At 37.4% G+C, this 17589-nt stretch overlaps 1 protein-coding gene across 1 annotated transcript in view; it reads left to right on the plus strand.

Moving 5' to 3' along the window:
• Positions 1–17589, plus strand: part of snd1 (staphylococcal nuclease and tudor domain containing 1) — a 1008210-nt gene that overhangs the window by 224368 nt on the left and 766253 nt on the right. Inside the window, exon 12 of the mRNA XM_073066877.1 lies at positions 10436–10536. Coding sequence (XP_072922978.1) covers positions 10436–10536 — 101 coding nt within the window. The remainder of the gene's footprint in view (positions 1–10435; positions 10537–17589) is intronic.

The following is a 17589-nucleotide window of genomic DNA, read 5'->3' on the forward strand; positions in this document are numbered from 1 at the left end:
CCTAAGCATCCTTTGTGAAGTCCTTGGCCATCAGCCAAATGGCTGCTGAATGCTACCCTTTGCAGTTGTGGGCTATGATAGCTGAGTTAGGCATCACACCAAAGCAGGTGTTTAATGCAGACGAGACCAGTCTTTTTTAGAACTGTATGCCGAAACGCACTTACATAAGTAAGGATGAAAAGACTGTGTCAGGTTTCAAGGCAGCAAAGGATAGATTGACTCTGCTTATGTGTTCCAATGCCGAAGAAGACTGTAAGATGAAGCCTCTCTTAGTTTACCGTTCACTAAACCCCCGTGCTCTTAAGGGCTTGAGTAAGAATATGCTTCCTGTCCACTGGGCAGCTAACAAGAAAGCATGGGTCACTGGTCAAATCTTTGAAGATTAGTTTGTTAATCATTTTGCTGTTGAGGCTTAACGCTACTGCTGGGAACAGAATCTTGCCTTTAAAGTTCTTTTGTTGCTTGACAATGCGCCAGCCTATCCTAAACATTTAGACATCCTAAACCTGCCACTGTTGGTGAGTACTGTACACCCTAGTATGCTAACTTTCTATGATTTATTACATTGAATATTACCTTAAATTGATGAAGTATAATATGAATGTTGCCTTGTGGTACTGCTTTTGTGTCGTATTGGTATGAAGATGTGAATAAATTACAGATAAAACATATTTAGGAAGCCCTCCAGAACGCATCCCTATTTTCTCCATTTAAATAGTTGTTCACATTATGCGTTTCCATACTATGCGCTGACTGCAAGGAACGTATCCCCCGCATATAACGAGGATAGGGTGTATTCCATCTGCCGGACCCTTGCTCGCTCAATTAACCTATCTATATCTCTCTGCAGACTCTCCGTATCTTCTGCACAATTTGCTTTTCTGCTCAGTTTAGTATCATCAACAAACTTGGATACACTACAGTTGGCCCCCTCTTCCAGATCATTAATGTATTTCGTGAACACTTGCGGGCCCAGCACTGACCCCTGAGGCACATACATTGCTCACTACTGATTGCTAACCAGAGTAACACATGGGTGTTACTCCAACTTGGGATAGTCAGCATGTCTTTGTCAAGGGTAGATCGTGACTTTGAATTCTGATTGAATTCTTTGAGAATGTAACAAAACACATTGAATGTAGATCATCAGTGATGTAGTGTAGTGTATATGGATTTCAGTAAGGCATTTGATAAGGTGCCCCATGCAAGGCTCATTCAGAAAGTCATGAGGCATGGAATCCAAGGAGACCTTGCTGTTTGGGTCTAGAATTGGCTTGCCCACAGAAGGCAAAGGGTGGTTCGTATTCTGCATGGTGGTTGGAGACCAGTGGTGTTCTGCAGGGATCTGTTCTGGGACACCTCCTCTTTGTGATTTTTTAAAAAATATAAATGACCTGGATGAGGAAGTAGAAGGGTGGTTTAGTAAGTTTACTGATGACACAAAAGTTGGGGGTGTTGTGGATAGTCCAGAGGGTTGTCAGACGTTACAGCGGTAATACTCTTGGTGTTGTGGAGGATCAGAGAGATCGTGGATCCATAGGACACTCAAAGCACAGGTTAACACTGTTGTCAAGAAGGCATATAGTGTGTTGGCCTTCATCAACCGTGGGAATGAGTTCAAGAGCCATGAGGTATTGTTATGGCGATAGAAGACCTTAGTTAGACCTCAGCTGGAGCACTGTGTTCTGTTCTGGTCACCTCACCTTAGGAAGGATGTCTTAAAATATGGAAAACTACTATAAAAGAATATAATCTAGAGGGAGATATTGCAATTCTTAAATGGTGTGCATATGACTTGGATTTTACACCAAATAAATTGGATGCTAGATTTAAGGACTGGACAGCTAAAGGAATAACAGTTCTTAGCAACATAATGAAAGAAGGAACATTGTTCAGTTTTGAAATGCTTAAAGAGAAACACTTATTAGAAAAACAAGATTTTTATCGGTATTTACAGATGCGACAATCTGTTAATAAGATGCTTAAAAATGTAACCAAAGCAAATACATGCTTGATAGAGCTCTTTAGAAAAGCATATAATTCAGATAATGGTAGTAGAATCATTTCAAGCATGTATAAGGGGTTGTCAAATCTTAAAACACATTCGACTTCATACATTAAAACAAAATGGGAGAAGGAAGGAGGGATAATTATATCTGAGGAAGAATGGACAACAATATGGAGATACCAATGGAAGTATACCAGTTCACAGAAATGGAGGGAGTTTGGATGGAAAAACTTGATAAGATATTTTATTACACCCTCTCAGAAATCCCATTTTGATAGTAACCTCCCTGTTTGCTGGAGAAATTGTGGAAATCAAAATGCAAATCATTATCATATTTTTGGGACTGCCCTGTTATCAAAAACTGTTGGAGGGGGATACACAATGCCCTACAAGACATCTTTAAATGTGAAATACCCTTAGAGAGTAAGACCATATATTTTGGATATATACCTCAAGAATGTTTGAAAAGAGATAAATATTTAATGAATATACTGTTGGTGGCTGGTAAAAAGACTCTTACTAGGAAATAGTTATCACAGGACAGCCCAACTTTAAATACGTGGATGGAAATTACAATGGACATTTACAAAATGGAGAAGATAACAGCATCTGTTAATCATAAGCTGGAACAATTTGATTCATACTGGGAAAAATGGTTTAACTACATAATGCCTCATAGGCCTGATTTTATTCTCACAAATCAATGAATCTGTTGTAAAAAAAAATCACTCCCTACTTGTACATAGTTCTTTCCTTTTGCTTATTTTTTCTTTCCACTCTTTTCTATAAGTGTATAATAAATACTTTGTGGAGATTTGTGATATATATGATTATATGATATATATGTACAATGTCTGAAATACATCTTATGGAAATGTTTGATGATGAACTTCAATAAAAAAATAAATTACAAAAAAAAAGGAAGGATGTGGATACTGTAGAGAGAGTGCAGAAGAGATTTACAATGACGTTGCCTGGATTGGAGAGAGTGCCTTATGAGAATAGGTTGAGTGAGCTTGGCCTTTTCTCCTTGCAGCGACGGAGGGTGATAGGTGACCTGATGGAAATGTATAAAGTGATGAGAGGTATTGAACATGTGGATAGCCAGAGTCTTTTCCCAGGGCTGAAATGGCTAACACAAGGGGACATTGTTTTAAGGTGCTTGGAAGTAGATACAGGGGGTCGTCAGAGATAAGTATTTCACACAGTGAGTGGTGGGTGCGTGTAATGCCCTGCCAATGGTGGTAGAGGCAGATACAATAGGGTCTTTGAAGAGACTCTTAGGTAGGTGCATGGAGCTTTAGTTTCTAGAGTAGGTTACATGGTCGGCACAGCATTGTGGACTGAAGGGCCTGTAATGTGCTGTAGATTTCTATGTTCTCTATAAAATGTGATTAGAAATGGGTGCAGATTTCAAGTTTGGCGTATTTAGGTTTTTCTAAAGGTTCAAAAAATCTCCCTGCTTTTGAGTTCAGCCTCTATATATGGTACAGGAACCCATATACTTAAGCAGTCCATCTTTCTACGTGTACTTACTCTTTAGCATGTGTATTATTGTCTCCCTTCTATCATTCTGCTGAAGTGTATTTCTTCAGCTTACCTGTGACCTGTCTGTCTATTCTGGTAGCCTCTCTAGGTTCTCTTGTTATCTTCTCATATTGTGTATCACACCTCTGCAGATTTAGTGTTGCCTGCAAATAGAAATTTTGCTTCTGCAAATGCTGAGAATATATATTCCCAAAAAAATGTATTTGCCTTGACATTGGCAGCCAGGGCACATCACTGTCTACTGTCCTGCAGTCTGAAAAAATGACCAGTTATCAGAGCTCTGTTTTTGCCCTTGAGTCAGTTAGTTTTTTTATTCAACCTATCATTGTTTGAGTTACAGTTTTTCTAAACTGTTATTTTGAAAATCTGCTTTAATGGTATTGTTTGCATTCCCTTCACTTTTGTTGTTTATCTCATCAAAAAAAATCCTAGAAAACCATCTGTATTGTGATTTTCTGTGAAGTGAACCTCTTCTTTCCTTTCAATCTCATATTATAGAGATGTGATCCTCCCAGATGTTTTGCTTGCATATTAAGCCATTTTATGAGTGATAAAGTGATGCTATGCTGTTATTTAACAGAAGAGGCTAACATTTATCTTGTGGAAGGGGGAAGGTAGGGTGTAGTGGAGTTTAGTTTGCAGAATGGACAGGGTTCTGAAAGAAATAAAAAATAATGTTTTTATATTTTTGTGACACATTATGATTTGGATTTAGGGCAATAAAATTTGGATACGCTGTCACTGCAGGTTTGTTGGGTTGGGGGTCACAGCTGAGTCCCGACAGCCACTTCCTTTCCAGTCTGATGACAGACATGTGAATATTTTCTATGACATACAAAACATGGATTAGGAAAAGGTTTAAGAAGTGACGATACCAGGGAAAGGGATAGGATTTGAGGATTGTGTTTCTCTCTAAAACAGCAGCAGTAAATCAAGGCAACTGGACTTGCTGTGTTGTTTAGAACTCTTAGATGAGTGGCGAAAAGTTTTATAGACAACACAGGAAGTCCATTTGCCTTGATTAACTGCTGCTGTGACCTGGATGACTGAGAACCTTCATAGAGGATTTTGAGAAAGAAGATGTTGAAGACCCCTGGACTGAGTAGAAGTGGAGTAAAAGCTGAGGAATTACTTTAAGGAGCTATCCATGGCAACTGTGTCTCTCCACATGCTTACCTTTTCATTTTTTCTAAACCTGATGTAGATTAATTGACCTGAAAAATTATTGATGTTGTCTCTGTACAAATGCTGTCTGGTCTGTTGAGTATCCACATGGTTGAGAACTGCTACAAATGTAGCAGGGATAGAAGAGAAATGACAGCTCATTGACCTCTCCAATTCTGCCTGGTTTGCTGAGTAAATACAGTGTTCAGTGTTTACAGTGCAGCTTTGGCACTTTTTTGTACTACCGTAGATTCCGGACTACAGAGCGCACCTGATTAAAAGCCGCTGGCTCTAATTTTAGAAAGAAAATCAATTTTTTACTTGTACAGGCCGCACCGGATTTTAGGCCGCACCGGATTTTCGGCCGCAGGTGTCCCACGTTGTAATATGAGATATTTACACAGAAAGATATTACACGTGAGGATTTTTTAACTTTTAATTAAATCCATATGGTAACATAAACAAATACATATTGCAAATGCTTTTTTTCGAACCGTGCCTGTAACGCGGCTACTTTTAAATATACGTTGCGTATACTTTTTTACTGAACAACATTCCAATATCTCCTAACGACTGGTAAAAAATATATATACTGCAGCCTACCAGGAAAAGTTATTGATCGCTTTTAACTTAAAAGCAACGTTCGCTCAGATCCAAAGCCGCTCGCGTAATGTGCTCCCCCCCGCCTTCCCGTTTATCGCAAACGGCATTTTTCCCACAAGACGCGGCGAAACCGGGTGTGACGTCATAGCATCCCGCGATGTAGTACAGAAAACAAATATAGTTAAAACACTTCTAACTTTAACTAACAAATGAATTACTAAGCGAAAATATTATAAACTAAATAACTGCCATAAAGGCAGCACAATGCTTTTCTTCGAGTGTTTTCCATGTTGATGAGGGTGAGTACAAATGACTGATTTACAATAATTTAATTGTGAAAGTGCGCTTGATTTATCGTACAATTTCATTGGACCTCTGTGAACTACTCATCAATTTTATTGGTCTACTGTTACGAGGCAAAATGTTTTTGGCGGCATGAAAAAAATAATGCATTAGCCGCACCGTATTAAAGGCCGCAGAGTTCAAAGCTGTTCAAAATGTGGGAAAAAAGTAGCGGCTTATAATCCGACATCTACGGTATTTTACAGTGCCTTGTAGAAGCATTCAGTCCCCAACCCTTTCTTCACATAAGTCAGGATTACAACCAGGGATTTTGATCAATTTAACTGAGAATTTTTATTTCTGAATCACATGCTCCTTTCCCCCCCACAGTAGAGCTGCCCCGCCCCCCCCCCCCCCAAACAGGGACAATTGTAAAGCATGAAAAACTAAAAATTCAAAAACTGAAATGTCAGCCGGTCAAAAGTTCGTCTGTCTTTGCTCAGTACTTAGTTGAATTACCACTTGCAGCTAGTACCACTAGTAGTCTTTTTGGATAAATCCCTTTCAGCTTTGCACAACTCGATGGAACAAGCTTTGTCCATCCCCCCTCGCAAAATTGCTCAAGCTGTGCCTAGTTAGTAGGGAGCAGCGGTGGACAGCAATCTTGAGGTCTTGCTAGAGATATTTGATCGGGTACTCTGGGCCACTCAAGGACATCAACTTTCTACATTTGAAGCCACGCTGTGCTTGCTCTGGTTGTGTGCTTTGGGTCGTTGTCCTGCTGAAAGAACAACTTCCTCTTCAGTTTAAACTTTCTGCCAGAGGCTAGCAAATTTTTATTCAGTTTCTCTGTATTTAGCAGCATTCAGCTTCTCATCAATCCTGATCAGATTTCCAGTCAATGCTGCTGTGAAGTATCCCCATAGCATTATACTACATCCACCATACTTTACAGGAAGGGTGCTGTTACCTGGCTTATGCTTAGTATTAGATTTACGCCGCACACACCGCTTTTGTGTTGAGGCCAGAAAGTCCTTTCATCTCATCTAACTACAAGATCACATCTTTACAATATCTTTATCCACACAGATGCACTTTTGTTTTGGTCAGGGCTTCTTCCTTACCACTCTTCCACATATACCCTTGTGTGCAAGGTGTTAGAGATTGTGGAGCCAGTTGCAGTCACTGATTTCTGCAGTTCACTCAGAGTGTCTGTTGGTGTCACAGTCGCCTCTTTTAAAAGTGCCATTCTTCTCTGCCAACTAAGTTTAGAGGGGTGGTCTGACCAAAGCAGTGTGACTGTGGTTTCAAATGTTTTCCACTTTTTCACGATGGACTGCTCTGAGCTCCGAGGATGTTCAGATGGTCTTGTACTCTTCCTCAGATTTGTGCTTCTCTATTATCATTTACCTGACTTTTCTTGAACGCTGTGTTGTATTAATTTTGGTTTGTTCCCTTGAAAATCTACCATAGTGATGTACCTTAGAGAGAAGGGGTGTTTATTATGAATTCATTGAAAACAGGTGATCCTGTAATATACCACGTCAACAAAATGAGTGAGTTGATAAGGTAATATGTATATTGCACCCAAGGAAAGTTAGTGTAGTAATCACAAAGGGGATGAATACCTTTCAGCTTCACAATTTTGGTAATTTTTAGTAAATTGTTAGCAGGTTTTGGAATATTTCTTTTGATTTGACAATGTTTTGTAGATTAGCTCAAACATCCTACTTCAATGTATTTAATTTAGAAAATGAGACAGTAAAATGTGAAAACAGTTGTGTGCAGGTGCTGAATACTTTTTCAGTGCACTGTCTCTAGTTTCATTATAAGGGATGCTGTACACAATACTCAATATGGAAAGAATTGGTGCTGTTCAAGTGGTCTATACCAATTAGAATACCTACAATTATAATAGAAAATGTTTGTTTTAAGAGCTTTATACTGCATTATCAGTTTGCATAATGCTGCTGCTAAAATATTGTTTTTAAATTGGTACCACTATTAATTGGGTTATGCGTATGAGTCTTATTGAATCTAATTGGCTTCATTTGGTTATTTTAAAATGTTATCTTAATTTGTTGAGTTGGTAATTGTGCTCACTGCAATGCATTTCAAAGCCTTTGAATTCCCCTAAACCAGACGTGATTTATTGATTTTGGGAGCCTACTTGACTTGAGTCCCCTCAGGATCATGCACCCAAAATGCCAGGGAATGACATAATGGAGGTTTGTAATCTCTACTGGGATCAGTACATTCAGTTTCCAGTATACCACATCATGCAAATTCGGTTCTGCTGAATTAACAGCTTTGATCATTCTTGTTAGTAATCTTAAATAGGCTGGCAATCTTGATTATGTTGCTGAAGGTAAGATTTGGAGCTGATTTAACTGTAACATATTATTAGCAATTCAGCAATCTGGAATTTACATGATTAGAATAATTGCTTTTCATTACTTTAAAAATTACCATTGATCATAAAATTGTACTAATTTTAAGTTCTGTAAAGTGCCAGAAGTTGCAGTTCATAAACTGATACAGCTTGAGGATGGTCATTTATAGGGTACGATTCAGTTTGGTATAAATCAGTTATTGATATTTCTAAATGTCCATTGAATAGAGATGCTGCAGCTGTAAGTCCAAATATAAATTTTCTCATACTTAGTAAAAGAACAGTGATCAGATTATACATTATCTGATAGAAATTGAGTCATTATATTAGAGTATGTAAACAGGCCCTTTACCCCGTCTTGTCCGTACTGATCAAGGTGCCTATTAGAGCAAGTCCCATTTACCTGTGTTTGTCCTTATCCTTCTAAACCCGTCCTTCCTATCTACTTACCTGTCTGAATGTTTTTTTAAAATGCTGTAACTGTATCCACCTCTAGCTCCTCTTCTGGCAGCTTGTTCTACATAATCACCACCCTCTGTGTTTTGCTCCTCAGACCACCTTTGAATTTCTTCCCTCGCAACTTAAATCTATGCCCTTCAGTTTAGACTTCCCCATTCAGGGGAAAATAATTGACTGTCTACTCTATCTATGCCCTTCATAATTTTATTTATCTTTATAAGTCTAGTCCCGCAACCTCTTTCACTCCAGGGAAGATCTGAATCTAGTCTCTCTCTGCTTGTAACTCACCCTTCCAGTCCCAGCAACATCCTTTTGAATCTTTTCTCCTACCTCTTTAACTGAAGCACATCGTTCCTATAGTGTGGTGATCCAAACTGCACACACTGCTCCAATGCAGCCTCACTGACATCTTGTTCAGCTGCAACATGATATCCCAACTCAAATACTTAACGCCTGGGCTGCTAGTCTAATCCAGTCACATTCCACAACCTTATAAAAGAGGATTAATAATTATAAATTTCAATGAATGATCTTGAAATGGATATCTAATAAAATCGGTACAATCAATAATTCTGGCTTGATCTTGAATTAATGTTTTGCCTCACTTGTCGCACACGAGTACCATTTCATGTAGTTGTTGCATTTAAATGAAACGTGGAACTGTTGTTGCCCTTCTGTACTTTAAGATGTAATGCCCATTTAATCTTGTATCACAAACAGATTTCCAAATGTTATATTTTAGCAGCTTAGTCACATTGTGGTGAGTAGTTGGTGCCCACTAGTCATCATCTGCCTATAGTAAAGGCTTGTTTATTCTTTCTTCTTTTCAATTTGTTAATCAAGTCTAAATTCACACTCAGAATTGATCCCAATTCTATGTAGTCTAACGTTGTTCACCGATTTACTTTGGTGGGACCTTACTGAAAATATTTAGAAAATCCATGTTCTGCATATCTACTTGTTACCTTTCATGTTCTATAAGAAATCCTCAAAAACACCTGCAAGATATTAGTCAAACATTTCGCTTTCATGAATTCACATTAAAGCTACTCAGTTCTATTAATTTCTCAGTATATCGATACGACAATTTTATTAAGGATTCTACCATTTCCCCAAAATCAGCCCCAGCCTTTCTTAATGAGCCTAAGCCCTGTCGCTTAGAATTTTTTCCCAATAATTTCCCGACTCTTTATGCAAGGCTCTCCACTTATAATTATTTCACTTGGATAGAAGGAGGGTGGTTATTGAGATGAAGAAGAGTGCATAATGGTTTAAGGATATTTATGGTAGTGCTTATCAAAACTAACCCGTCATTTTCGTTCTAAATATGCTGCTTGTGGGGAATTGGTCCAGTGGTTCTGCAGTCACTTAGAAGATAATTGATATTTAGTTTTCACTGGTTTTTTGTCTGCTCAACTTCAAAGATATCACGAGTAGAAAGTTCTACCAAGAAATAGTGCTTTAACGGCATAAAGAGACGGCTTTGCTTCCCAATCCTATTGTACTATTCAGTATTTTGTGGTTGAGCTGTGTCTCCTTTTATCTAAATTCTGCCCTTTTCCTTAAAAATATTAGTTTCTCTACTTTAAGCCCAATCTGAACTTTTAAAATTTGCATTAGACATATCTATTCTTTTTCAAGAACATTCAGCTTTGTGCTTTCATGAAAGCATGGTTAGTTGAGCGTGAGCTAAAGTTGTCCTAACTGATGTGTTTCCTGCTCACTGCCTTATAAAAGTCTTTAAATAACTTGCGATGCTTAGAAATAATGTTTTAGATATCTATCATCTTTTCATGATCTTTGACTTATTCTGGCAAAAGCGAGTTTCCCATGGATCTTTGGATGGACTTCAAATGTCAAACTCCTTTTTTTGATCTAGTACTTGATCAGTTGTGATCTGCAAATTTGGTCCTTTGTAGATGGAAATTACATCAATTTGATATGCCAGCAACTGATATTTCTTTTTCCTTGTTCATTAGGTTAATGTAACAGTGGATTACATCAGGCAAGCCAGCCCGGCCACGAATGTGACCCCAGCATTCCCTGAACGCACCTGTTCTACAGTTACAATTGGTGGAATGTGAGTAGATCAAAGCTTGAGCAGATCTTAAAAAAACTTCATGTTTTTTATTAATGGAAAATAATTATATCATAAGACGCTTGGCTGTGGGGAGAAAACAGGCTGGCAAATTTGGCATATCTGGCTTTTGGCTAACTGGGATAATGTTTTGAGTTATTCAATTTGTTTCAACTCCATTTAGTCTGGATAGTTGCCTGAAAGGTGATTTTGGGCTTCAAATATGTTAAACTGAAAGTTATACTACTTGAAACAAATGTTTGAAAATTATGGCATTGAGAGTTGCGGCTGTTGTATTCCTATATGCAGTCAAGACTGTTTAAGAAAAATTTGTTTCAGTAATTCTGTTTTCAGACAAAAGAAATTATTTGGCATTTGTGAAGAGTAATGTTGTGGTGAACTACATATACCTATCTGGAGACGCCCCCCCCCCCCCCACCCCCGCTGACTGCTCCTGTGGCTCCTCCTATGGACCCCGGTATAAAGGAGATTGGAGACACAGACCCTTCCTCAGTCTCCAGGATGTTGTGTGGTGGTCACTTGCTGCTTGTTCTTTCTTCCAGCCAATAAAAGCCTATATCTCGCCTCACGTCTCAGAGAGTTATTGATGGTGCATCAAATGTGTAGTGATAATAATTGTATAAATATTGGTGCTGAATTAATTTGTCACGGTTTATTAATTAAACTGGGGTTACTATTGATCCACTTGAAGAATTAACGACTCAGATTCTTCCTCCAAGTGTAGGCTCTCGGCTTCTTTCATTCTAATGAAAACAAGACCAATCTGTTCATCTCTCTCCATAATTAATGTTCTCTAATCAGGCACCATCCTGATGAATCTTCTGTACTTTTTCCAGCTCAACCACTTCCTTTCTATAGTGTGGTGATCAAAATCTGCACAATCCCAGTGTGGTCCAATCAGTCTTTTAGTAAACTCATATGGTGCTGCAGAATAACTTTCTTAAGCCCCAATAACATTACTCTCATGTCAAGATTCCCTACTTTCAACATACTGGAGGGTTACCATTGTCCAAAGAAATCACAGGACCAGCCATTTAAGTATCATTCCTTCAAGAGCAGGACCAAGGCTGGCTTTCTGTGAAGAGTAACTCACCACTTAACTAGAATGCAATTGCTTTCAGCAAGAATTACAAGTTTAGGCATGCTTGTCACTGGATGTCTGAGATCTTACAACACTTAAAGAAGTTCAATATGCCAAGATGCTTGATTGTGTACTCCCCTTCAGCAGCAGATTTTGCCAATGGTATCTACACTCCACATGTAAATACTGAAAAAGCAACACAGGTTTCCAATGTATAAAAAAATAAAATTTCACATGAGTGTTGCTATGTTGATCTATTCAGAGGGTGGTGATGGGGTAACTTTTTTGAATTGCCATAGTGCTTCTGACCACTGCCTCTGACAGGATAGGGAGTGATAGTAATTGGAGATTGAAATTTAAGAGGAAATATTGTACATGTACTTGCTATTTCTCTTGACGCTGACCCTGGTTGGGAAGAGCTGTGGCAAGCAGTTGTAGTGGATTCTGAAGATGGTACATACTGCACCACAGTGTGGTGATTGTGAGAAAGTGATTTTTTTGCGGGGGTAAATGTGATGCTATGCAAGCTACTACCGTAGATTTCGCACTACAGAGCGCACCTGATTAAAAGCCGCTGACTCTAATTTTAGAAAGAAAATCAATTTTGTACTTGTACAAGCCACACCGGATTTTAGGCCGCACTGGATTTTCGGCCGCAGGTGTCCCACGTTGTAATATGAGATATTTACACAGAAAGATATTACACGTGAGGATTTTTTAACTTTTAATTAAATCCATATGGTAACATAAACAAATACATATTGCAAATGCTTTTTTTCGAACCATGCCTGTAACGCGGCTACTTTTAAATATACATACGTATCGGTAACACAAATTACGTTGCGTATACTTTTTTACTGAACAACATTCCAATATCTCCTAACGACTGGTAAAAAATATATATACTGCAGCCTACCAGGAAAAGTTATTGATCGCCTTTAACTTAAAAGCAGCGTTCGCTCAGATCTAATGCCGCTCGCCCCCACCTTCCTGTTTATCGCAAACCGGTATTTCCCACAAGACGTGGCGAAACCGGGTGTGACGTCATAGCATCCCGCGATGTAGTACAGAAAACAAATATAGTTAAAACACTTCTAACTTTAACTAGAAATTACTAACACATGAATTACTAAGCGAAAATATTATAAACTAAATAACTGCCATAAAGGCAGCACAATGCTTTTCTTCGAGTGTTTTCCATGTTGATGAGGGTGAGTACAAATGACTGATTTACAATAATTTAATTGTGAAAGTGCGCTTGATTTATCGTACAATTTCATTGGACCTCTGTGAACTACTCATCAATTTTATTGGTCTACTGTTACGAGGCAAAATGTTTTTGGCGGCATGAAAAAAATAATGCATTAGCCGCACCGTAGTAAAGGCCGCAGTGTTCAAAGCTGTTCAAAATGTGGGGAAAAAGTAGCGGCTTATAATCCGACATCTACGGTAGTTTATATTGTTTGAGCTAGATGTGCTTAAGCAAGTTGATAATACTCTTACTGAACATTTGTGACTTGTTGATCGGAAAGGTTTTGAGAAATTGTGAGGTAAGTCATTTGCTGCAGATAATGCAGTGGTGCTAGAAAGTTTGTGAACCCTTTAGAATTTTCTTTTTCTGCATAAATATGACTTAATGTGATTAGATCTTCATGCAAGTCCTAAAACTAGATAAAGAGAAACCAATTAAACCAAAAATACAAAAAAATCACACTTATACATTCATTTATTGAGAAAAGTGATCCAACACTACATGTATTCGTTGGAAAAATTATGTGGGCCTTTGCTTTCAGTAACTTGTGTGATCCCCTTGTACAACAATAACTTCAACCAAATAGTTCTGGTAACTGGTGATCATCCTGCATATCAACTTGAAGGAATTTAGGCTATTCCTCCTTGCAAAACTGCTTCACCTCTGGGATACCTTACATGAACTGCTTGCTTCAGGTCCTTCCACAACATTTCTATGGGATTAAGGTCAGGACTTTGACTCGGCCACTCCAAAACATGAAATTTCTTCTGCTTTAAGTATTTTTTGGTAGACTGGCTTGTGTGTTTAGGGTTGTTGTCTTGCTGAATGACCCACTTTCTCTTGAGCTTCAGTTCAGAACAGATACCTTGACATTTTTCTGTAGAAGTTGCTGGTACAATTCAGAATTCATAGTTCCATCAATGATAGTAAGCTGTCCTGGTCCTGATGCAGAAAAGCAGGCCCAAACCATGACACTGCCACCATGTTTCACAGATGGGATGAGGTTCTTATGCTGGAATACAGTGTTTGCTTTTTGCCAAACATAACTCTTCTCATTTAAGCCAAAAAGTTCTATTTTGGACTCATCTGTCTACAGAACATTCTTCTAATAGCCTTCTGCCTTATCCACATAGTCTTTAGCAAACTTTAGACAGGCAGGAATGTTTTTCTTGGAGAGCAGTGGCTTTCTCCTTGCAATCCTATGATACACACCATTGTTATTCAGTGTTTGCCTGACGGTAGACCCATGAACACTGACATCAGCCAATGCAAGAGAGGCCTGTAGCTCCTTAGATGCTACCTCGTCGTTCCCTGTGACCTCCTGGAATATTACATGCCTTGACCTTGGAGTGATTTTTATTGTTCAACCACTCCTGGGGAGAGTAAGAACGGTAATGAATTTCCTCCATTTGTACACCATCTGCCTGACTGTGGGTTGGTGGAGCGCAAACTCTTTAGAAATGGTTCTGTGTCCTTTTACAGCCCAGTGAACATCAACAACTTTTTTTCTGAGGTCCTAAGAAATCTCCTTTGATCGAGGCATAGCACATTTCCAAAAACCTATGGTGAAGATCAAACTTTGATAGTGAAGACCCAGGTTTTATGTTCTTTATATAGGGCAGGGCCTCCCACAGTCACACCTGCTTGTCATCCCATTGATTGAAACACCTGACTAATTTTCCCTTTAAGTGAACTGGTAATCCTAGAGGGTCACATACTTTTTCCAACATGTAATATTGGATCATTTTTCTCAATAAAGAAATGAACAAATATAATGTTTTCTGTGTTATTTATTTAATTGGGTTCTCTTTTATCTTGTTTCAGGGCACGTCAAAATCTGATCACATTTTAGGTAATATTTATGCAGAAATAGAGAACATTTTAAAGATTTCACGAACTTTCTAGCACCACTGTATGTGGCTTGGCCAGTTAATTTCTCAGAGTGATGCCCCAACTAATGGGGAAGCCAGCAGTGGTAATGTAACGAACTTGAAATAATTGTGGACATATTTGGGGTTTCATCTTTACAAATGGCACTCTTGTGTAATATTACTTGATAAGGCTTGTGCTAGGTTGCTTTATGTAGCTGTGAAACTTTGGCTACAGGCTTTGGGTTGCCTGTACAATGACTTTGTAATCTACAAGCTAAGTTTAATTAAAGGCCTTGAAGATGAAAGGTACATGTGGTTTGGAAATAGAGTATTGATATCTATTATTTAAATTTACTAAGACAAGATGTATCTGATTCCCTCGTTTCATTGTAAAGTGAAATCTACCTGATCTTCAAGCACAGTGGCTCATCCAACGGTATGGAGACTTAATTGTTCGGGTGGTTCTATCTATCAATGAAGTTAGGTAAAAGTATCTGAAGTAGGAAAGCTATTCTGTAAACAATAACAGAGACATTTGTCTCTTTCAATCTTTTTATTAATATTTAGAATATTATGAATGAGATACAATTCAAATAATGGTAAGGGATTACAAATATATAGACTCCCATTATACATAAAGTAATACATAAACAATGAATAGAGCATAAGTAAGTTTCCCAAAACATAAACCATATAGTATATATATGAACAAGGTAAGTTTAGATATTTCATAATATATAGTGTAAAAAAGAGAAAAAAAAATCTATCTAAGAAAGTTAGCTAATCTACTAATCTAGTATCAAGAAAAAGAAAAAAAACAAAGAAGAAAAAAAAATAAAAAAAAAACTTTTAAAAGAGAAAAAAAAAGGGCTGTTCATATTATCTCACGAGTATACATAAACATCAATGACGTCAACTCCGATCCTCTCAACATACATACGATTAAAGCTGAAAAAAAAACCAATAAGCCCGGCACAGGGCCATTACATCATATGAAAATATTGAATAAATGGTCTCCATATCTTTTCAAATTTAATAGAAGTATCAAATACAGCACTTCTAATTTTTTCTAAATTTAGACATAACATAGTTTGAGAAAGCCAATGAAATACCGTGGGAGGATTAATTTCCTTCCAATTCAACAAAATAGATCTTCTAGCCATCAAAGTGAGAAAAGCAATCATTCGACAGGCGGAAGGAGATAAGTGAAGTAAGTCCATCATCGGTAAACCAAAAATTGCGGTAATAGGATGGGGTTGTAAATCAATGTTCAATACCGCCGAAATAATATCAAAAATATCTTTCCAATATTTTCTCAAAAGTGGACATGACCAAAACATATGAGTTAAAGAAGCGATTTCTAAATGACATCTGTCACAAATAGGGTTTATATGAGAATAAAAATGAGCTAATTTATCCTTGGACATATGGGCCCTATGTACAACCTTAAATTGTAATAATGAATGTTTGGCACATATAGATGATGTATTAACTAATTTAAGAATTCTATCCCAATTCTCAATAGGAATAATAAGATTAAGTTCTCTTTCCCAATCATTTTTGGTCTTATCAAAGGGCACTGAACGTATCTTCATAATTATATTATAAAGTTTTGATATAAGCCCTTTTTGAAAAGGGTTTAATTCAAACAAACTTTCCAAAGTATCTGAAGACAGAGAATTTGGGAACGAAGGAAGTACCGTACTTAAAAAATGCCTAACCTGTAAGTATCTAAAAAAATGAGATCTAGGCAAATTATATTTATTAGCTAGTTGCTCAAAGGACATAAAACAGTTGTCCAAAAATAAGTCGGAAAATCTTAATAATCCCTTAGTTTTCCAAGCCAAAAAAGCATGATCTATAATTGAGGGATGGAAAAAACAATTAGATACAATAGGACTATTTAACATGAATTGAGTCAACCCGAAAAATTTCCGAAATTGAAACCATATACGTAAGGTATATTTAACTATCGGGTTGTCAATTCGCTTCGGCAATTTAGAAAGAGCAAAAGGGAGAGATGTCCCTAAGATAGAACCCAGAGCATAAGCAGAAACCGATTTGGTTTCCAAACTCACCCAATGAGGGCCAAAAGGACCATCCCATTCTTTCAACCAACATATCAAATATCTAATATTAACTGCCCAATAATAAAATCTGAAATTGGGTAATGCCAACCCACCATCCTTCTTTGTCTTCTGTAAGTATATTTTACCTAACCTGGGATTTTTATTCTGCCATATATATGAAGAAATTTTTGAATCAACATTAGTAAAAAAGGATTTCGGAATAAAAATTGGTACCGCTTGAAAAACATATAAAAATTTAGGTAAAATAACCATCTTAATAGCATTAATCCTACCTATCAGAGATAAAGATAATGGTGACCACTTAGTAAACAAACCTTTAATCTGATCAATTAAGGGTAAAAAATTAAACCAAAATAATTCTTTATGGTTTTTGGTAATTTTAATCCCTAAATAAGTAAAAGAATCGTTAGCTAATTTAAAAGGTAAAATACCATAATTTGGGACCTGTCTATTCAAAGGAAACAATTCACTCTTATTAAGATTTAACTTATACCCAGAAAACTCACTAAATTGAGCCAACAATGATAAGACTGCTGGAATAGATTTCTCAGGATTAGAGATGAATAATAATAAATCGTCTGCATATAAAGATACCTTATGAATATCTGTTCCACGATTAATACCCAAAATATCCTGTGATTCTCTGATGGCAATTGCCAAAGGTTCTAAGGCGATGTTAAATAGTAATGGACTAAGAGGACAACCTTGTCTAGTGCCCCGAAATAAACGAAAAAATGGAGA

The sequence above is a fragment of the Hemitrygon akajei genome, chromosome 14 (genome assembly GCF_048418815.1).
Source record: "Hemitrygon akajei chromosome 14, sHemAka1.3, whole genome shotgun sequence".
NCBI lineage: Eukaryota > Metazoa > Chordata > Chondrichthyes > Myliobatiformes > Dasyatidae > Hemitrygon > Hemitrygon akajei.